The 23,234-nt window shown below is 32.5% G+C and overlaps 1 protein-coding gene across 1 annotated transcript in view; it reads right to left on the reverse strand.

Moving 5' to 3' along the window:
- LOC145287967 (GDP-L-fucose synthase-like) overlaps positions 1-22,890 on the reverse strand; it is a 62,427-nt gene extending 39,537 nt beyond the window's left edge. The window contains exons 1-3 of the mRNA XM_080135941.1: positions 22,743-22,890; positions 10,578-10,726; positions 5,980-6,094 (exon numbers count right to left, since the gene is read on the reverse strand). Coding sequence (XP_079992067.1) covers positions 5,980-6,094; positions 10,578-10,720 — 258 coding nt within the window. The 5' untranslated portion in view covers positions 10,721-10,726; positions 22,743-22,890. The remainder of the gene's footprint in view (positions 1-5,979; positions 6,095-10,577; positions 10,727-22,742) is intronic.
- Between the last annotated feature and the right edge of the window lie 344 nt (positions 22,891-23,234).

A 23,234-nucleotide genomic window follows, 5' to 3' on the forward strand; every position in this document is an offset into this window, starting at 1 on the left:
ACCTAACTGGATAAGATTTTAGTGTTTTTATGTAATGTATAATCGGTTCAAAAACATTCAATGTTTATCGGTATATCTGAAAAATACAAATGGCGGCAGACTGTATCGAACACGGGAAATTTTGGGAAAATGAGTTTAAACTAAAAATACTGTTAGGAACTCACTCAATATATGTTACCATGATGTAGGCTGGCATATAATCGGTGGTTTTAAACTTTTGCTCGATACAGGTGACGACTTTTAAAAATCCCTTTTAGTGATTACCTGGTTTGAGGATATTTGTACAACTAAACGGCAAATCTGCTCAAAAAAATCCGGTATTATTTTACTTTAAGGTCCGTTTCACGTTCATATATAACGAAATATTTTATTGTAGATTTCGGTGTGCTAAAAACGAATCTGCAAACGGTTTACGTAGCAAAAAAAAAGTTTTCATGACATTCATGAAATTACTTTTTCGAAAAGTGGGTGATCACTTTTCAATGTAAATTTAACTTAGAATGAGCACCCACTTTCTGGCCACCTGAGAGAGGGGCATTTTTCTGTTTCTTGGCTAAAAAGTTTTTTGTTTGATTTTTTTTGCATGGTAATAACCCCTGAACTCTGGGACTATTTTCCATTTAACAGCCGTAGCCTTCGTTTACGCTATGCGTAAGCATAAACGAAAGCTGTTTAGCCAATAAACATGGGAAAAAATCCCCCCTCTCTCAGGTGGCTAGAACGTGGGTGCTCATTTTAAGTTAAATTTACATGGAAAAGTGATCGCCACTTTTTCGAAAAAGTAATTTCTTCATATCATAAAAACTATTTTTTTGCGACGGAAACGGTTTGCAGATTCGTTTTTAGCACACCAAAATCTACAAAAAAATTTTTGTTATTTACGAACGTGAGACGCACAGCCCTTAATGGAAAATTATATCAAAAATCCGGGGGAAAATAGTTTTCAATAAAAACAGCAAATGAATTCGATAGAAAAAAAATGGATGCTATTTTTTTTTTCTTTCTGTGTGTTTCTTGGCTAAAGTCTTTTTGTTTGATTTCTTTTGCATGGTATTAACCCCTGAACTCTGGGACTATTTTCCATTTCACAGACGTAGCCTTTGTTTATGCTATGCGTGAGCATAAACGAAAACTGTTAAATATGCATTCGCGTACCAAACTGCCTTGTCAAAAAAACCTTTAAGCCAATAAACACGAAAATAAATGCCCCTTCCTCAGGTGGCCAGAAAGTGGGTGCTCATTTTAAGTTAAATTTACATGGAAAAGTGATCACCCACTTTTCGGAAAAAAAAAATTTCTTCAGATCATGAAAACTATTTTGATACTCCTTGGGCGTTGAGTTCCATGGCGACCCGCAGAATTATTTAATGGTCGTTCCCTTAGTACCCCCGCACGTAACATTTTTTATTTATTTACTTACGTGGTGGAGTTTCTATACTGATAGGTTTTTTGAGATTTTTTCACTGGATTATTATTGATTGAACACTAACCAGATTATGAAAAAAAATTGAAAAAAAAAAAAAATCATTTCAACATTTGAAAGGGATACTCACTTTTTAGTTACCACGTTCTGGTAAATCGGTCACTTTTTATTTATTTATTTTTTTTTTTTCTAAATACGGAAGTGTCTTCGGGAGATATAAAATGGTCGCATGTTGACGAAGCAATGTATCGGGAGGCGTACGGGATTAAAAATTATTGGTAAATTTTTAGATTAGGTCCACCTCCTCAATTTTCTTTTAAATGACGACTTGAAATGATTTTCAACTATGCTGAATACGAAAATCGCATCGAAATTTTGCAGAAATAAGTAGTTATCAAGATATAAAAAGTTGTATTATGCATTGTAATCTTTGGCGGCCATCTTTTTTACGTGTGTGTATTTGTTTATGGCGCGTGTGCACGTATAAAGATGGCCGCCAAAGAATACAATGCATAATACAACTATTTATTTCCGCAAAATTTCAATGCAATTTGCGTGTTCAGCATACTCGGAAACCTATAAATGTCGTCATTGAATGGAAAATTGTGGAGGTGGACCTAATCTAAAAAAATACCAAATTATTAAACATTTCTCCAGCATGTTAGTGAAATTTATAATACTTTAAAAAAATTAAAAAGAAACAAAACAAAAGTTTTGAAAAAAAACTCACCTTTCACAAAAACAATTTAAAAAAAAAAAAAAAAACACAAACTGACTAAATAAGTAAAAAAAAAAAAAAAATAATTAAAAATCTCGAAACTTTATTTTCATGAAAATAATAAAAAAAGTCCTGTTCTCTCTATTTTTTTTTCTTTGAGAAACAAATATATTTCTGACTTACAAATGCGGTAGAGACTCATTATTTTTACTTTCTATGGTTTTGATATACCGCGTTTTTATTGCTTACAAAATGGGTGACTGATTTATCAGAACGTTGTAACTAAAAAGTGAGCACCACTTTCAAATGTCGAAATAATGATTTCTTTTTTACATTTTTTTTTTTTTTTAATAATCTGTTTAATTAGTGTCCAATCAATAATAATCCAGTGAAAAAAAATTCCAAAAACCTATAAGTATAGAAATTAACATGGGAGTAATGGTTGTAACACCGTCGCCTTTCGCACTTTTACAAACATTTTTTAAAAAAAGTAACTAAACCATTTATTGATAATTTGTCACGTGTACAAACATTTATTTATTTACGTAGGCTTAACTCCTTTCATGAATAAGAAAAGTTTTACTCTTTAAGAATAATAAAAGGAAAAAGTTACTGAACATTTATAAAAGGACTTCTTTTCATGAAGGCCAGAGAAATAGTTGGCCGAAAATTCGTGAAACAACAACTAATAAAGAAATAAAAATGGTGCTAATGCAGAGAGCGATCCGCGCTATTTTTTAAATCATATTTCCACGTTTAAAGAACGTTTTACGATATGTTTTTTTTTTTTATTTATTCAATTGTAAGGTTAAAGTACAGAATAGGTACAAAACATCCTTACCTCCCCATGTTAAGAATGACTTTTTAAATAATAACATTATTTCAGCACGGATCACTCTCTGCATGAGTAATCTTATATAGAAAAACAAAAAAAAACAAACTCAAAAGCAAGCAACAAACTTTTTTTTTTTTTTGGCCTTATATAATAAAGAAAAGATGTGTAAATTAAAAAATTTGGAAGATAAACAAATGAAATATGTTTTTTTTTTGTTTTTTTTTTACTTATCGAGTTCACAGAAAATGAAACCTTTCGTCAATTCGTGGCTGTGAAATGAATCAAACCGGAAGTTCAGTTTTATCAACAGAACAGATTCGCAGAAGCGATTAAATAAATATATTTATTTTATTTAATATTTTAATTTTAATTAGGTAAATTTATTTTAATAACATAAAAACATACCTCGACTCTAAAAATGGGTTGTCTGAAAATTTCAAATAAATTGGTAACGTATAAACATGGTTTTATTTGTTTAGAACGAACCAACTTTACATTTTTATATATATAGATATATATATATAGTAAAAAAAAAAAAAAAAAGTAGTTACACACTATTTGAAGACATTTATTTTGAATAGAATTTAAAGATAAATTTGAAAACTTCAAATGTCAGGAAAATGATACAATCATTTTTATTTACTTTTGTTGTTGTTGTTGTTTTTCTTAGACGTTATAAAGTAGACAGTAAGAGTCTACACACAGGGGACATAACTCGGAACGAATATTTTAGATTACTTGTTCAACCACAAAAGTAAAAAATGATTTTATCATTTTCCTGACATTTAAAATTTTCAAATTTATCTTTAAATATATATGTATATATATATATGTAAAGATAAATTTTAAAACTGTGAAAACTTTAAATGTCAGGAAAATGATAAAATCATTTTTTATATATATATATATATATATATATATATGATGATGATGATGATGATTGCAACGTCTTGTCAGACGAGTGCCACTCCCTCAGACACTTAAAGTTCATGAGGCCAAAAATGGCTTCCATCGGCACAGGACCATTTTAATAGACAAATGCCTGAGGGAGTATCTATACACAGATGATGCTACAGAGTCTTAGCTTTGTACGGCAGCTAAGTCTCTCTCTCGGTTCAAAATGTTGAGATCCAGCAACAAGCAAGAGCAAGATAGCCAGCAACAAGTTAAACTGCAGGTACTGGTCTCCCACTTTATGATTTTTTAAATCAGAGATTTGCTTCTCCTAGAAAGGTTGCCTTCACCACGGCTTACGGGAGCCCTCTCCACCCCAACACACACATACATACACACAAACACACATGGTGCTAGTTGGCCGGTGACCCTGAAAAAGGGTTCATTCGCCCTTTGGTAGGTCTTGTTTTTAATCCTTCAGGGAGACTAGCCACCCTCTTAATCAAAAAAGTCTGGTGGGGGAACCAGTTTAGTCGCCGGTGACCCGACCATAAGGAAGGTAGTACTGGGTTACATGGTACCAATAGCATATGACATGACCTGGCATACATATATATATATATATATATATACACACACACACACATTAGCATGACTCAGAGGCTAAGGAATGAAGGTGTAGAGTTATATATTTTTGTTTGGATTCTAGCTGATGATAAAAAAGTCATGTATATATTTATTTAGTTTTCACCTCACGACTATATATTAGGTTTAATATAATAATTGATAAAGAATTGACTATAATAATAAATATGTAATCTGTATAAATTAAAATATCATATTTATGAATATCTTACAAGTGATTAATGCCAGGCGGTCTGCTCGTTGTTTTTATAAAAACAAATACTAAGTATGCACATCTCTAAAGTCATGACTAGATGCTTTATCAATTGAATTCTAATTAAAATAGACATATAGAAAAACATAATATATAAAGTAAAGTCTGCCTTTCCATCATTTCTTTGTCAGCAATAGCTTTCTCCACCCACTTCTTTTTCTTTTTTTTATTTACAAGAAAGGAGAGGTCACGACTTAATTCCTAAAAAATTAATATTTTATTCTGGTTTGTCAGTTTTTCTTGTGGATCATTGTAACATGTTTCTAATATATAAAAAAAAAATAATAATTTGGTTTAATCTTACTTGAAAATACTTTGGCCAAATAAAAATTATTTTTCAATACCATATTAAAAAATAAATGCACTATATTTGTCTATAAAAAGTTATTTCCCATTGATAGAAATAACATCTATATATATAAAAGCGAAAATGTATGTATGTATGTATGCGTGTTCGCTTTTTCTGTATGTCAACAAAAGGCTTTTTTCAGAGAAGCGGTCGCTCGCTTCACAACTTTTTAAAACTTTTTATACCACATATAAATCGTAATATCTCACAGTTAACAACGAAGCTCGCCTGTCTATTTAATTTGCTCGATTTCGGGAAGATAAATATTCAATATTTATTGCTCGCCGCATGTGGGGTTAGTCTTTTTCCTATAACATCTTGGGGGGAAAAAAAGCGTTCAGCAGTAAATGAAGGTACTATCCCGCAGTAAAACTTGACCTCATTAACTCATTAAAACGGGCAGTTGCCAAATCCAAGTAATTGAATAAATTCAAACGTATTTTCGTTAGCATCTCGCGGTGGGGCAATGGTTAACATTGCACTTTTTTTTTTTTTCACACTTTAGTTTACAACTTTGCCTCAACGATTCGGGTTCGATCCTCATACTTACTTTTTTACCCCGGAGTTTCCACACACACCTACAAACACCCGGGCAACACCGGGTACCCCTTGCTAGTCACCAATAAAAAAAAAAAAGATGAAAAAAACAGCATACTTAAAAATAAAAAAGTACATAAATATAGCAAATAAATGCATTATTGGGAAATATGAGATAGGTATAATAGATGGAGCATAAAAACATAAGAGATTATAGACAGCAAATACATAGTTGTAGAAGAAAATTTTATATTCTGTTTAAAAACACATATCAATCGAAAATATTGATAACAAACATAATAGAAAGAAAAAAAAAAGAACTTACAAAAAAGTCCAAGTTATATTTAAGGTTTCTAAATAGTCCTCCAACCATTGCTGCCAAATGAATTACATGTGTTGGTTGATATTTTTTGAAGACGGCTTCTGTCTGCTCCATTTCTCTTTTAAAAATAAATTACAACTTCATCTTTACTGTCAGTTATAATAATAACAGAAGTTGGAAACAGCAGTTTCCATTAAAAGAAAAAAGAAAGTGTACCTAGCATTATGAATAGTTGAAATATCAAGTTGAAAACATTGAAATTGCTAAAAACTGCAATAATGACATACAGAGAAAAAGCTTAATCTACAATAAAATCTTCACAAATTTAAAAAATCTTATGAGCCAGCTGTATCTGCTGCCGTGTATTCAAAGCCAGCTGTGTTTACACGGCAGCAGAAATATCCAGCTCTGAATACACATGTATTCAGAGCTGGATATTTCTGTTGCAGAGTTAGACAAAAGAAGCAGAGTCCAATCTCTCAATAATGAGGTCAGTTCAGTGTTTTTTTTAATTAAAATTACCTCCCTTTGGCAATGCTTTTTTTTTTCTTTTTTTCTGCTTTGAATAATGCTTATTAAAAGAAAAATATTTAAAATCAAAATCATTTTCATTATTGATTCTTCATATTAGCATGGGTACCCGGCGTTGCCTGGGTGTCAAGAGGTGGTACAATAAGGCCACTGGCAACCAAATCCCAGCCCTAAAAAAAAAATAAATAAATAAATGAACTTTTGTTTCAATCAAAATAGCAGTGAATATTCGTGCGAGCAAAAAAAAAAAAAAAAAATTAGCTGCAATAGCCAGGCTCAAACCTGTAATGCAAAAGAGGAAAAGAAGGTGAAAAAAGCAAACGCATTAGCCATTTCATCCACGGCGCACTTATGACGTCACGGGCCTTCAAAATAATGTTTTTTAAACATATGTTGAGATCGCTAGGTGTGAATGACTTGCAAAAATGTTGACACAAAAACTGACCCCATCTTGCAAAAAACGGCCATGTTGATGGTCAAAGAATTAATGTTTTTGCCCAATTTTTGGATACTTATAGTCCGAGAGATAGAGTTTTCTAATGATACTAATTTTTCCAGTGTTCATTGTGTATGTCAACAGTTTTTGACAGACATATAGACACATACACACACACATTTTCGCTTTTATATATATAGATATCTGTTTCCAAGCATATGTGAATAATATGCAGGATCAAATTGGCTTCTAAATATAAACATTATGATGTGCCTGCATGTTGGAGGCAGTGGAAAGGATGTTTCAGAACGCTCTGGAGAAGGCCTCATTCATTTATTTTTTTATCCTGTATGTAAATGTTATCAAAAAAATTATAGTCATTTTAATGTTAACAATATTACCTCCCCCCCCATTAAATAAAATCTATACTTATATTCTTTTGTAAATCGTTAGGATATTAAAATTGGAATGGTGTACTAGTTATATATAATTATCTCATTTTATGGTTTGGAAATTTTTAGATTAATAATTTGTATTATTCAGCATACTATTCACAAGGTTCTGTTTGAAATTCTATACAGGTTCTAGAGTTTAAGTTTGACTTGGTGGTTACCAAGTTTGAAAAAATGCACCTGAAGAGGGTTGGAGGTTACATTGGCTGACACAAAATAATAAACAGAATAATCAAAATAATCAACAAATAACTGGAGACACCAGTGTTTGTGATCAGGCATTTCATCTTCAACTAAATGTTGAAGTCTATGAGGAATACAAGTTCACATGAAGTCCCCATTACAGTAAGGGAGATGACATATAGCACTTAGTACTTCTAGTCACCCATTTTGTACTCAAAGTTGCTTAACTTCAGTGCTCTAGCAGGAACCTGTGTGTTATGTTGTATATATATCCAGGTGAGCCTGGCTAGTACCAGATGGGTGACCATTTGGGAATTCTAGGTACTGTATGTGCTCTCTGCTTATCTCAGCATTGTTTCCAGTCATCCTGAACCTCCACTTGCCACTGGTATTCAACAATGTCGACTCAGGAGAGATGCAGTTGGAGATTGCGCCACATAAATTTCATGCACAAGCACCTTTATCATAGTCTCCATATCCATAGCCTGTCAAGGCTGAAGGAAGCCTATATATCCAAAGAATACATCCTTGTAATTTATGTGAATAATCAAAGCTTCAATCAAATAAAATAATTCTTAGAATTTTAGTAAACAAAGTTTATCTGAATGGCAAAACCGTTGAGGTTATTCCAAAGTTTTGGTAACTTAGTGATACCATTGGAGCACAGGATGGAGCAGGCTCTTGTATAATTGCAAGAGGTAGGAATGGATGGAGAACTTATCTCATTATTAACCAGCAGAGGGTTATCACTGTTGACCAAGAGAAGAGTTTATCAGACCTGTGTATGAAAGGATGATGCTGAGTGTTAGTGAAATTTAGCCAGAGGGTTGAGGACATGTGTTGCATGGAGAATAATATGAGAATGATATGATGAATGTGAAATGCAAGTTTTAAAAACAGACTTAGATCTGAGATTTAAGAGGAAGATTAAATCTAGACAGTATAGGAAGATGTGCAAAGAGCAGGAGACTTCAATAGTACGACCACATATAAAAGGAATGGATAAGAGTTCTTGGGTTAGTATATGTAGAACAGTTGAGGTAGCAGGTTCGATTAACAGAAGGAAAACATGGGATAAAGTAATAAAAATGGACTTGAGAGAAAGATGGATAAGTAAAAGTATAGCCTGAGAGAGGTTTGTTTGAAAGTTAATTTTTAAAGCTGTCCAACACATGCCAGCTGGAATAAAGATGTTAAACTGAATATGATGTAGAGGATTCATAACTTGAATTATTTGAAGAATTATTCTCATCTTCGTAGTTATGTTACCAACATTCAGATCCAAATTCTGTACCAGAATTCGAGATACAGGTTTCTAAATTCAACTAAATGGTTCTCTACTTTAAAAAGATACACTTGAAGGTTGGAGGTCAGATTGTCAAAAAAAAATATATATATATATATTAAACATGACAGAGTTATTCCTTTTTACGATCTTTAGCGGTCTTTTTAATTTCGGCAGGCATATTATATAGAATGGGGCCCAAAAGTTGTTATTCAGCCATATTTTTTCTCAAGTGCTTTCTATCGGTGCATCCGATTATCGTCAGGAGCAATAGTTGTTTTCTTTTCCTTTGAGGCTTGGTGTATTTATAATTTTTTTTTTTTTTTGTAATTGGCTATATGGGTGCAAGAGGGTTTTACTTTTAAATTACTAGAAGCGATATATATAAAAAAAAAACTACAGCCCTTTTTAAATCAGATAAAAAAAAAAAAAATTAAAATAAATTATAAATACACCAAGCCTCAAAGGAAAAGAAAAGGAAATGAAAACAACAATCACTCCTGATCAGATGCACCTGATGATAATCGGATGCACCGATAGAAAGTGCTCAAGAAAAAATATGGTTGAACAACAACTTTTGAGCACCATTTTATATAATATGCCTGCAGAAATTAAAAAGACCACTCAGCAAATTGAAAAGATTTCCAGAAAGATTGAAAACAAGGAATAACTGTCGTGTTCAATCAGACATGTCTAAATAATGACTTGCTGCCAAGATATACAAATATATATATATATATATATATATATATATATATATATAACAATGAATTAGAATAGTTTGTTTTTTTTAGTGTTTTTTTTCTTACGATTATTACACCCGGTGCAAGGTACTTTAACACAAGTAACTACTAATTGACTTCTTCATGGCAGTGCAGACAGAAGAGTAGAGACCAGGGATTGAATTCCAAAATCTAGCATTTTGATGGAAGAAACTATTTGAGTAGAAGATTTTCCGGCATTTAGGGGTCTCTATAATGTAAGGGGTGGAATTTTGCTGGTTGTCCAGTTAGTCGGGGGGTATTTACATCGAGGGGGAACAAGTGCTTTGACTTCTTCAGGGAACATTCCATTAAAATACTTGAAAAACAGATAGATATGCAACAATGCGGGGTCTATTTGGTTGGTGACTTTTTTCTTTAACTCTGTCTAAAAAGGAGAGATGCACCAACCCAAATGTTGCAACGATACTCCATGCATGAGCGAATGATGGCTTTGTAGAGGTACAGGATACTCTCAGGTATGAGTAACCTTCTAGTATAGTAAAGAGAGCCTATCTTCTTTGCAGCAGCCTTGGTAATGACCTCAATGTATTCGTTCCAAGTCATGTTACCTGTGAATGGTAGACCAAGGAGCTTGAATGAACTACTTTTGGGTAGTGTATCATTAGCCACAGCAATCAGTGGTTGAGAAGGGTTTTTTGTAATTATTCAAGGAAAGAAACTCAGTTTTGACAGCATTGGACGTTACCATCTTCCTGTAAGATTTTAGTTATTTAAAATAACAATTTTATTCAAATTTTATAATTCTTGGATTTTTAGTAAATAAAATTGAAACGTTATTTCTTTTTTTAGAATTAGTTTCCATGTGCCACTATTCAAAAAAAAAAAAAAAAAATTTTTTTTAATAGATGTGTGTAATAAAGGGGGTGGGGCTAGCATTTGTACGGTAGCAACAATTGATATTTAATAGAAAATGTAAGTCAAACACATACAAAAGATTGGCATCTTTGGACGAGAGAAATATCCATTTTTCATTCGGATCTTTTTCTTCTTTATCCACAACTGCTTTTATGGCTTGTCCGACAAGGCCTGTGCCTCCAGTCACAATAATCACCTTATTTGCTACTTCTGTCATGGTTGGCTACAGAAAAAGCAAGAAAAAAGAAACATTATTTTTGTTGGCTTCAGTTTTAAAATGTGTTGGTAGAAAAATAAAATACACATGATCTTAAAATATAAGACTAAAAAACAGAACAAAAAACTTGAAAATTTCAGTTTTATAAGAGATCAACACCTGAGAAGGAAAACATAACTGCAAAAGAAAGAATAGAATGTAAAAACACGGTTGAAAGACTGATTATTAAAAATGCTGGTCAGAAAAATCTATACTCCTATAAATTTGTTTTTATTTTGTGTGTATTGATATTCATATTAAAAACCCTTTTTTCTTCTTTAAAAAAAAAAAAAAAAAAAAAAAATACAGTTTTCTTATGAGTCGTGGAATTGCATTCACTAGCAAAATATCTAGCTAATTTGCATATTCTTTGAAACATTCATTTTAATTAACTATTAGTTTTTCTTTTGGTTTTCTTATGGGTGATCATCTTTAGTTAACTACGTGTAATTATATTCATGCAGATATTCTACATGATTTATACTTGCATAATATTTGCATAAAAAGTTTATAGTAAACAGAAAACTCTTTGCGTATATATTATGTATGTATATATATATTTGTTTAAAAAGTTTTGCCTACCAAACTCCTCCTAGAGTTTTTGGTCTTCAGATATGAAACTTCATATATAAGGTATTTGAACCCATGTGAAACTTTATATTTGAGTTTTAGCCTGGGACAATTAGTACCAAAGTGTGAAAATTTAAAAAAAAATTAAATTTGCCAGGTGAAGGTTGAACAATAGCATTACAATATGAATGCATAATGAATGTGCAACGTAGTAGCTATTGGTTCATGTTTTAATTTTTAGCCTTACAGCAAACATGTGTTCATAGCTCAGTCATTAAAGGCAGAGAAAAAAATAAATTGCAAGCTAATCGTTTTGGTTTCAAGTCTCAGTGGTTGCGCACAAATCATTTTTTTTTTTAAATTTTAAAATCATTACTATATATTGGATCCAATATAATATAATAATACGAAATCTACATTAATGAAAATATCATATTTAAGCATATTTTATGACCAGGCAATGCTCGGCACCCTGCTAGTAATAATATAGATATCAAACGGGTAGAGGTTATTATGTAAAAATGGGTACTTATAGGGTACAAACGCATCTTCGAAATCTAGATGGTGAGGACATTTTCACCCTCTTACTTTCTCACAGAAGAGATATTGCAAATCTTTGTCTACTCTATCGTTATTTTTATGGCTTGACTATTGTTCGTCCCTTTGTAAAACATTTGCAAGAAACACTTGGGTAATTTAGCAGAGAAACCAACAAACAACTATACCTAAAAAAAATTATCTATATACAAGAAATAAATGTTATTGTACCCAATAAAAGTTAATTTTATATCTGACTCATTTGATTTGGTTTTCAAATAGTTTTATTGTTCTTTATTTAATCTCCAAATTCAGTTTTTCCAAGCGGATTTGAAAGAAAAAAAAACATGACAACTTCTCCATGGAAGAAGCAAGCCTTGTTTAAAATTTTTTTAGTATTTTTTATGAGAGTAGAGCATACTATAAACAGCCCAACCTCTGCATGTTAAGAACGGCTTTCTTAACATGAGGAGGTTGGGGGTATTTATTCTGAAAGCCATTCTTAACATGGGGAGGTTGGGGGAGCTTATGCTGAAAGCTGTTCTTAACATGGGAAGGTTGGGGGTGTTTATTTCTAAAGCTGTTCTTAAAATGGGGAGGTTGGAGTGTTTATATTATGCAGGGTACTCACGTAAAAAAATACCAAAAAAAAATTCAAAGCACCTGTAAACCTTGAAGTTAAAACGAGGCTTGCTTCTTCCAAAGAAGATGCTGCCATTTTATTTTTCAAATCTGCTAGAAAAACTGATTTTTTGAGATTAAATAAAGAGCAATAAAACTACTTGAAAACCAAAACAAATGAACCAGGTAGGTATAAAATTAACATTTAATGGATACAGTAACATTTATTTCTTGTACATTTTTAATTTTTTTGACGTATAGTCGTTTGTTGGTTTCTCAGCTAAATACCCAACACGTGTTTAGCTACAACAACTATCAACAATTTCCCTCACTCTTTATCTGTGTGCTTAAAATTCCATGCACAAAGTTTCTTTTCTAGAACTTTCCATATATGGAAAAATAATGTTGTGCTGCTTCCCGGCAGACTATAGCATAGTCGTTTTCAAGTCTAATGTAAATCAATTCTTATTGAACCATCTTCTTAAATAATGAAACCCTACTCAAATTCCACCATTACTGATCATCAACACTCATAAACCTGTCGTGGTTTCAAAATCACCATCTTCATTTTTTTCTTTCTCTTTCCACTCTCGATGTTCTCTTCGCCTTCCCTTACCTTAAACAAAGGACGCGATTGGCTAATGCGAGCTAACATATGAACAATATCTGGGTTCAATGAATACATTCACTTTCCCTTTCTTTCCATTGTCGACTTCGCTATGCACGTCGGAATTCAAATATATCAAACAAAACACTAATAATTCAGGCAATGGACTTTTTAATTTTAGACAAAATTAATTTAAATCGAATCAACAAACTGCCAAGCTACTTTTGATTGAATAAATTTTGTTCTAGAATTGACTAGAGTCGTTTGTTTGTCTTATTAGGAGTGACGCCTCTAACATCACGCTGACCAAATGAATACAGTCAGCCTCGGCCTAACCAGAGGAGTTTCGGCCAGGCACCAGACTGAATCCACTAGCCGAAGGATTCCCAGCAGCAGCGGCAGTCGTCTTAGCAACAGTTCAAACAGCCCTTATCAGGGCTAAGCAACCAGCCCTTATCAGGGCTAAGAAGTTTTTCTACTAATGCAATTCACTACTGCTTGCCTCCTGAGACCCACTAGCAGCGAACTTCATACCCAGTCTGCAGTGCTTCCAGCTTACTCTAGCGGCTGGGTTATTCCAGCCCAATTCATCCAGCCCCGACACACCCCCTCTTGGATTTTTTTCATATTTACACCATACAAACTTTGGGTTAAAACTAAGAGAAATCTGCAATTTCAGCCCAGTTGGATTTCAGGAACATATTTTTTTTCACAGTTGGTTTCGGCCTGGAAATCAAAAATTGCTATCTCATGACGTAGAATTTTCGACCCCCGGCGTTTTACAAAATTTGCATTTTTGTTGCAAAAAATAAAGCTCTGGAGCTAAATATTCACACATATAAGGTTTTGAGGGCAAGGAATCCAAAAATCATGGTTAGAAAGATGGCAAATGAGAGGAAGTACCTTATTTTTACCATTTTAGGTGGTGCCGCAGCACTTTTTTAGAGCTTGTTTGGGGCGATATTTTATTGAGAAAAAAACATAACTGTGGTGCTTTGCCAGACTTCTCCTTTGGATTTTTAAAGTGACAATGGGTTGGAAATTACAAAAATCAAATAAAACCTTTCGGCATATTTGACATTTCCAGACACTAAAGCCTCAAAATTGGCATTTTTATAAAAATTTAAGGATTTTTTGGTGAATTTGGCAACAATCTAATCTTAAGTTATGATCAATATCTGGAGCTGAAAAAAGACTTGGATCGACCCATTATAGCCCATTTTCATAATATAATGTCAAATTACATCATATAAAAGGATATGGACCCCTACTTCACAGTCAAAATGGACAAAAAATACCCATACCCTCAGATTTGGCTGTAATTTGCTGTGCAGATAGACAATATAGAAACTAAGAAATCCTGAAAATTTGAGCATCTAATTCCAAGCGGTTTCCGATTTAGAGCATTTTTTGTTTTCGTTTTTGCTGCATAATGTGGCGCCCGGGATAAATTTTGTGATGTCATTTCTTTGAATATTTTCTGATTGAAAGATCCTATGGCTCTGAAAATTTGCACAGGTAAGTATTTTGACCCAAGGAATCCAAAAATGGCATCAGATTTGCTAAAAAGTGAATCCTTATAGAGATATTAAGGGTTTTTGGATTTTTTACCCACATGCCCCAAAATCCAATAAAAAAGAGTGTGGCTGATATGGTAATGCATTTTTTTTTTCATATATTTTTTCTAGACACAATAAATTACCGCTGGACCAAAAATGTTAAAAAGTTCTTGTTCCGTTCACTCACAGTTTCTGTTGAAAGTCAGGTCTATTTTCGATGATAATGAAAAATATTCCCTTCCCTATTAGATGTAATAATTAATTTAGACATTTGCTAAACTGACATCATACCTTAATTTTGGAATAAATTTGCAAGTAAGCCAGATACTAAAAAGTTCTGATAACAATTTCAACAATTTCACAGGCCTACAGTCTTCAAAATTAATTGATAAGGGTTGAAAACACCAAGTTATGATAAAAGTATGCTATTTTTTTAATAAGAAACTAGTAATAGGATGGTAAAAATCTTAAACTTTTAGTACTATCTCAATCCAACAATTTTTATTAGAAAACTTCTTCAGAAACATTTTAACCCTCAAAATACCACAGTATTTTGATCCAACTTTTAAAACTTTCGTCTATATCTTTCTGAAAATGCGATTTTTTGCTCAGATCTTCCAGCTTCCTGAATATTTTTAACCTATCATATAGTGTCAAAAAATCATAAATTTACAAAATAATTTTTTTCAGGGATGTCCTTGAGAGTAACCCCTATAAAATTCTTAAGAAATTCCAAAATAATAAAAGTGACCTGATCTAAATGAAATGATCTAAATTATTAGCCTAATTTCCAATTTCAAAAACGATTCTGAAAAAAAAATGTTAAACTTTTCCATAGCTGGTACTAAAAGATAAAATGAGGAATATTTATTTTTAAGCTACCAGTACAAATAAAACCTAATAACAGATATATGATGTGGATTTATTTTAGCTGTGTAGGAAAAAACAACAACCATAAAACATGACCTTTTGATTTCTATCCAGTCCTTCAGCATTGACAAATCTAACAAGAAGGTGCTAAAAGGTCTTAACTTTGGTTTTTAAGCTGCTGGCTATTTATTGGTTGAGGCTGCTCCCTGTTTACTGGTTTGTAAAACCAAATTCTCAATATATAACAGGGGGATGGGTGAAGATAAAAAGCAATAAAAATTAATTTTACTGAAACCGTTTTGCCAGTTGAGTTTGTCTTGGAACTGACAAGACCCACAAATACAGACTAGAAGATTGAAATTTCGTCAGTCACCATAAAAATGTAAGTTATATTTTAATCTAAATGTAGAATTTAAGTAGATATTTTTTACTATATAAAACTACTATTTATATTATTATTATTATTATTATTATTATTATTATTAATAATTTATTTTAAAATAAGTTTTCAGTAAAATTCTCTCTCATAAACAAGAGTGGTATTCTAACATTTTATTTTAAAAGATTACACATGAACACACTGAAAAAACTTGACAAAGAAATATATCAATTCTTTTAGAATTTATTCACATGTAAATTTAATTTAAAATAAGCCCTGTATTTCTTAGTTATTTAAGTATTTTCGGATAGTTAATAAAATAAATTTGGTATGTATGCAGAATATAAGCCGTGCTGAAATAATGTTATTTAGAAATTCATTTTTTTTTTTAAATGAGGAGGAGATGACATTTTATAACTTTTCTTCTTCCACCTAACAATTAAATAAACAAAAATGTTGTAAATTAAACTTGATCTTATCAAAAAATATCATGGTCCGCATTCTGCATGAGCACCAATAAATTTGTTATCGGAAATAAATTCTGGGCATTTTTGAGAATTATTCATTTATTTTGCAAGATGTGGCTTAAAGATTCCACTGGAATAAAAATCAAGCTACATTGCATCCATTCATCTGCTACTATAGAAATATAAGTGACCGTGAGCATATTAATTTGTAATAATATCTGGAAAAAAAATTGTTAATTGCTTTAAAAGTAAGAATGGTCATGGTATGGGAAATCAATTTTATGTTAAATTTAAATGCAAAACTCATCTCTCAATCTGCATGCTAAAATAATTATTGTTTTGGTTATGAAGGTCAGGTTATTATAATTTTTTATAAGTTTCCCATTAGTTTTTGATTTTGATGGTGATTAAAGCCTAAAGTTATTCTCCAAAACACATGTATTTTTACAAAAAAAAAAGTTATAATGAAAATGTTTACGAAAATTCTAAAACTTTGAAATTTAGCTATATTTTTGATTTTTCATATCTTTCTTCATAACTTTTTTTTCATGTGTGAAAATACATTTTTTTTTCTTTTGAAGATTATTTTAGACTTTAATCTTTCGAACACAATCAAAAACTACTCGGAGGCTTATAAAAGAAATTATGATAAGCCGGCTGTCATAACTGCACCCCATCAGTTTTTAGTGGCTAGGACGCATTTTGTCAACTTTGCCGTTTGTTTTGTCTTTCCGCGAAAGATAAGCGAACACAATAAAAATGCCAGAATTATATTCACTAAATTAACTATTAAAAACCCTGTTACATCCACATCGCATATACTTTTTATCTTTTGTTAATTTTATTAAATTTCATTATTCGTATTACCATCAAGACTTAAGGTTAGGAGGAAAGGGACGTGGTTTTACTGATTTTATGAAGTTTTATCAGTAACATTAACATGGCCAAGATTAAACAAACTTGGTAAGATGTTCTTTTTCACATCTTTTGCCTTGTCATAGAGGACAAAAGCATAAAATAAATAAATTATAAAAAAGGCACGTTTTATATTCTACGTTTGATTTAATTGACAATAAAGTTGATATTATTTTTCTTGAAAACCATTTTTTTTATAAACTTGTAAATAAACTGCATTTTCTAAAGGTTAAGAACGAATTTTCATGAAGTTTCAATTTCTGTTTTGTTTATTTTATGCAAGTAAATTAAATTTACACCTTATTTTGATGTTATTATGATCTAAAGTTTATTTTTACTAATAGTTTAAAAACAATAAATATTTATCAGTACCAGCAGTGGAAAATTAAGTTTAAAATGATATTAAAAGAATTGTTTTTGGAATCAGAAATTAGGTTAAAATTTTTCTGATTCCAATATCTCAAAAAGTTCTGATTCAGTTGAGTATTGCATATTCTGCTCATTGTGAATTATTATTTCACATCTTTCTTCCAGAGCAATAAATTAAGAATGTCTTCTGAACCAAGGAAACGAGAGGGAGGAGATACATCATTGATGACAAGTGCTCCTCAATGTTCTTTTGGATTACTAATGAAGAGTGCATGTCACCGCAATCTGAAGCCATCTTCAACACCAATAACTGCATTAGAGCATGATGTAAGAACTGTGCTCAAATTAAGAGCTGGTGTCACACTCACTGATGAAACCGTTGCTAACATTTGCAGGTATCACGAATTTCATTTGGGGCATTACTTTGAGAAAAAATATACAAAGTGCTGCAACATCACAGGGATATCACTGGAACAAAGACCAGTGTACCATACATCCAGTGGTAATTTATTACAAAGATAACAATGGTAAACTTCAACAGATCTCATTATGCATCATTTCAGATAACCTTGAGCATGACACCTGTTTTGTGCATGAACTGCAAAGAATGGTGATGTTGTACATCAAAGAGAAATTTCCCTGGATCAAGAGTGTAGAGTACTTCAGCGATGGCTGTGCTGCCCAATATAAAAACTTCAAAGCATTTATTAACCTTTGCCATCACTCATCAGATTTTGGAATTGATGCAACTTGGGCATTTTTTGCAACTAGCCATGGCAAATCACCCTGTGATGGAATTGGTGGGGCTGTCAAACGCAAAGTTCTCCGTGCCAGCTTGCAAAGGCCAATAAAAGACCAAATACTCACTTTTCATGCTGTTGCAGACTTTTGCAGATCATCGATCACTGGTATCATGTTTCTAAAGATCGACAAAGAAGACATGGTTTCAGTTCAAGAGAAACTTCAAATGAGATATAAACTGGGAGATACTGTGCCTGGTACAAGGAGCTGTCACTATTTCAAACCAACTTCTCAGTTTACTATTCAGGGCAAGCAACTGAGTGCTGACACAACGATCTTTATCGACCATTCTTTCCTGGACATGCCTACGCCGCTAGATGAAACTCTGGAGTTGCTCAAATGCAATGACTACATTACTTGCATTTTTGATGGGTATTGGTGGTTAGCATTGATTGAGAGTGTCAACAGGGAAGAGAAAGATCTTACTTGCAAATTCCTGCATCCACATGGACCATCACATCAATTCCACTGGCCAACTAATAGGGATAGAGGCTATATTCCACTAAGCAAGGTCGTTATGAGAGTGCAGACCCCAAGTATTTCAGTGAATGGTAGAACATATTTCATCACCAAGGAGGAGAAAAATAAGACTCAGAACTATTTTGACAGATTAAGTCGATAGTTGGAGTTATAACAAATGTCTGTTTTATATTTGTTTGACAGTTTTTCTTATGATAAACTAGATTATGCATCAGTCTTTTATTTTCGACTATTTTTTTGTCCATTTTGACTGTGAAGTAGGGGTCCATATCCTTTTATATGATGTAATTTGACATTATATTATGAAAATGGGCTATAATGAGCCGATCCAAGTCTTTTTTCAGCTCTAGATATTGATCATAACTTAAGATTAGATTGTTGCCAAATTCACCAAAAAATCCTTAAATTTTTATAAAAATGCCAATTTTGAGGCTTTAGTGTCTGGAAATGTCAAATATGCCGAAAGGTTTTATTTGATTTTTGTAATTTCCAACCCATTGTCACTTTAAAAATCCAAAGGAGAAGTCTGGCAAAGCACCACAGTTATGTTTTTTTCTCAATAAAATATCGCCCCAAACAAGCTCTAAAAAAGTGCTGCGGCACCACCTAAAATGGTAAAAATAAGGTACTTCCTCTCATTTGCCATCTTTCTAACCATGATTTTTGGATTCCTTGCCCTCAAAACCTTATATGTGTGAATATTTAGCTCCAGAGCTTTATTTTTTGCAACAAAAATGCAAATTTTGTAAAACGCCGGGAGTCGAAAATTCTACGTCATGAGATAGCAATTTTTGATTTCCAGGCCGAAACCAACTGTGAAAAAAAATATGTTCCTGAAATCCAACTGGGCTGAAATTGCAGATTTCTCTTAGTTTTAACCCAAAGTTTGTATGGTGTAAATATGAAAAAAATCCAAGAGGGGGTGTGTCGGGGCTGGATGAATTGGGCTGGAATAACCCGGCTACCTGCTCATTCCCGCAGCCTTTCCAGCCCTTGGTGCCTTCCAGCTCCTCCTGCAGCTTTCCGGTAACCTTCCCTGCACCTTGCTCCTCTGGCATGCAACCTCGCTCCTCCGGCCCGCAACCTCACTCCTATGGTCTGCAACCTTGCCTACACCTGGCACTCTACCGACTGTCCGTTCCTTTACACTGACACCTACGCTCTCAGTGCTGTCCATTCCTTAGCACTGACCCTACGTTCTCAGTGTCATCCGTTCCTTAACACTGACCACCTCATTCTTAGTGTCCACCGACCATTCCGGATAATCCAGATGTCCAGACGATCATTCCAGACCCAGCAAGCAACCCTAAACCACGCTATGCATAGAGTACCTGTTCCAGCCCTCCAGACCTTAGCCTCTGATGACGTGCGACCTTCCATTCGGTTTATTGGAAAGAACATAAAATTTCACATTGACCCTGAAAATATCGTAAAAATAGAATCAATAGAAAAATTTTCATAGATTTTTAAAGTTTAAAAATTGAAAAATATTGAGTTCGGAAAATTCATTACTGTTTAAAAAAAAAAAATATATTTCTATTACTTTTTAAACAGCTTTAATAGTTTATTTTATAAGTATAATCCATAAAGAAAATAAATAACCCACTTTTAACAGAGAAATTACGAGATTTTTATATTTTATTCGCAGTTTCGTGTTAGGGGTGTCAAAAATTCCTACAAAAATTCTGATACACCTACTGCAAGATTAAAGTGTAGTATGTGTTCTTCAGATGCGGCTCTTCCATTTCTCGTTCTCTTTCAGTGGAGGAGAAATCCTTCACGACTGAGACAATTTTTATTTTTGTACCTTTTCTCCACGTTAAAAAACGACCCTGGTGTCTAACTCTGTCCCGTGGGGAGGCATTGTAAATAGGTACTGTACCAGGATCAATAACTTTTCTTTGCTATTATAATTGAATAAATTTTAGTTTAAAGATATGGCTTTGTAATTTGTGGATTTCCTTTGCCTCTGCCAGGGAGTATTGAGTTTGTGAGAATTAAACTTCTCACAATGTTTAATAACATGATTTAGAAATTGTTAGTTAACATGAAGTAAAAAAAGAAAATGAAACTAACGAATCAATTATTTACGTTTATTTAGGTGACGTCACAAACGGTATAATTAGAGACTATCTTTATAACCTAAACTGCATTGTTGCTCGTTTATTTTGTAACAACGGTTTTCTTGTGTTATTTATTATTTAATCACGTGGTATTTCATTTGCTTTTTAAAGTTGCTTATTTTTTGGTAATTTACAAAAACAAATAAAATGTCCACGTGACTGAAAAAATGTAATACTAGAAAATAACAAAAATAAATAATTAAAAAAAACAACTGGAAAAAAATGCAATTAAACAATGTAAATATACAAATAAAAAAGTTTTTTTTTTTTTTTTTTTTTTTTTGGTAAAATCACTTGTGTCGGAAAACGGTCCCCACACCTTTCAGTTAAAGTTACGTAGGAAAAAAACCTGTTCAGGGCCGGGAGTGATTCTAAAGAATTAGCGTAAAAAAGGCGGGGGTGGGATAAATAAATCAGTGTTTTCCCTGTATAGCATTGAACCATCATTGTTTTATTTTTTCCCGAACGAATTGAATTAGTATTTAAGTTTCTCTGATTCTAATGTAGCTGATGTCTCCCTGATTTTACTTTCGCTTTTTTTTTTCCGCTCACATGCACCTATTCTGAAATCGTAGCAGTGGGTCGGCTTCAATGGATTTTTTGTTTGTACTAAAACGGTCATTCACGATGTTCTTTTTAAAAACAAATATATAACAAATAAATGTTATCAAAGGCAAGGTAAGTTACTTTTCTACCTAACTCGATATGTTTTTAGTGTGTTTATTTAATGTAACATGTTTATTTAGCTAAAAAAACAGTGTTTACCGATGTATTGGAAATTTTAAAATGGCGCCCGACTCTCTCTTTGACACGGTAAGTTTGGGAAAAGGAGTTGAAAATAAGAAAATATGCAAAATACTGTTAAAAATCCACCGAATATATGTCCGCCTATGTTACGGTAACATATAGTGAGCGAGTTTCTAACAGCATTTTGTCTAGTTTTTTATTTATAACTCCTTTTCCCAAACCTACCGTATCAAAGAGAGAGTCGGGCGCCATTTTAAATTTTCCAATACATCGGTAAACACTATGTTTTTGGAGCTGAATAAACAGGTTATATCAAATAAAAACACTAGAAAATAATCCAGTTAGGTAGAAAAGTAACTTATCTTGCCTTTGATAACATTAATTTATTTGTTTGTTTTCTGACAACTTTTTCGAATCTATGTGTACAGTAATATAAACCCGGACTGTTTTTAGCAAAAAAAAAAAAAAAAAAAGAAAAAAAGAGGACTGATGTCGACCACTGCTACGAATTCGGAATAGGAGCTTGTGAGCGAGAAAAACACCCAAAAGAAAGTAGAATCAGGGAGACATAAGCTACATTAGTACCCTCCAAAAACCTGTGTTTATTTTGTGACGTCGTGTTTCGGCTGTTTTAACTCGTTACTTTATCAAGCGGATGCCGGTAACCATCCATAGAAATAAACTTTGCATATACAAGTTGTTAAAAATTCTTAAACTCTTTGAAATATTTAGTCCTCATTTCGTAATTGGGAAGGGAGGAGTCCATTGTAATTATTTTCGAGATTTGTTTTCGAAATAAATTTTCACCTGTAAAAATAGCCAGGAAATGTGTGAGTTTATTCGAAATGCAAGCGATTTTTCCTTTAATTAAAAAAAATAAAAAAATATGTAAAGTGTTGATTCTGATTTAAAACCCCTTTGTGGTTAAAAATACTTACACTTTTTGAAGAAATGCAGTTTTAAAAGAAAAACTAAGCTGGGAAAACTTAAAGAATCGACTTAATCAACGTGCCACGTCCTAATAAACTCTCATCTCAACGATTGAATAACACGTTGAAAAAAAAGAAAAGAAAATTTGAAAGATACACCGACGGTGCGTTTAAGAAAATGCCTCCGATTATAAAACACTCATGAAATATTGGATCCCTTTAAGAGAGACCTCCTTTCAGTCTTTAAAGACACTGGGTACTCCCTGTAAGGGTATCTGCGCGAGTAATCTAGAGTGAAGCAAGGATTGCAAAATCTTTAACTGCATCTCTATTGAACTGGCATTATTTTAATTCAGTAGCAAGGAGAAGTTCAGAACAACTGAAAACAGACTTTTTACTAAGAGTAATGAGTAGGGTAGTATTTCAGTATTATGATACGGTTTATCTGCTCCAGCGAATGAGGAATCCTTCCAGACTAAGGCAATTTTTGGTACTTGTTCC

The sequence above is a fragment of the Euprymna scolopes genome, chromosome 11 (genome assembly GCF_053919585.1).
Source record: "Euprymna scolopes isolate OS-2025 chromosome 11, ASM5391958v1, whole genome shotgun sequence".
NCBI lineage: Eukaryota > Metazoa > Mollusca > Cephalopoda > Sepiida > Sepiolidae > Euprymna > Euprymna scolopes.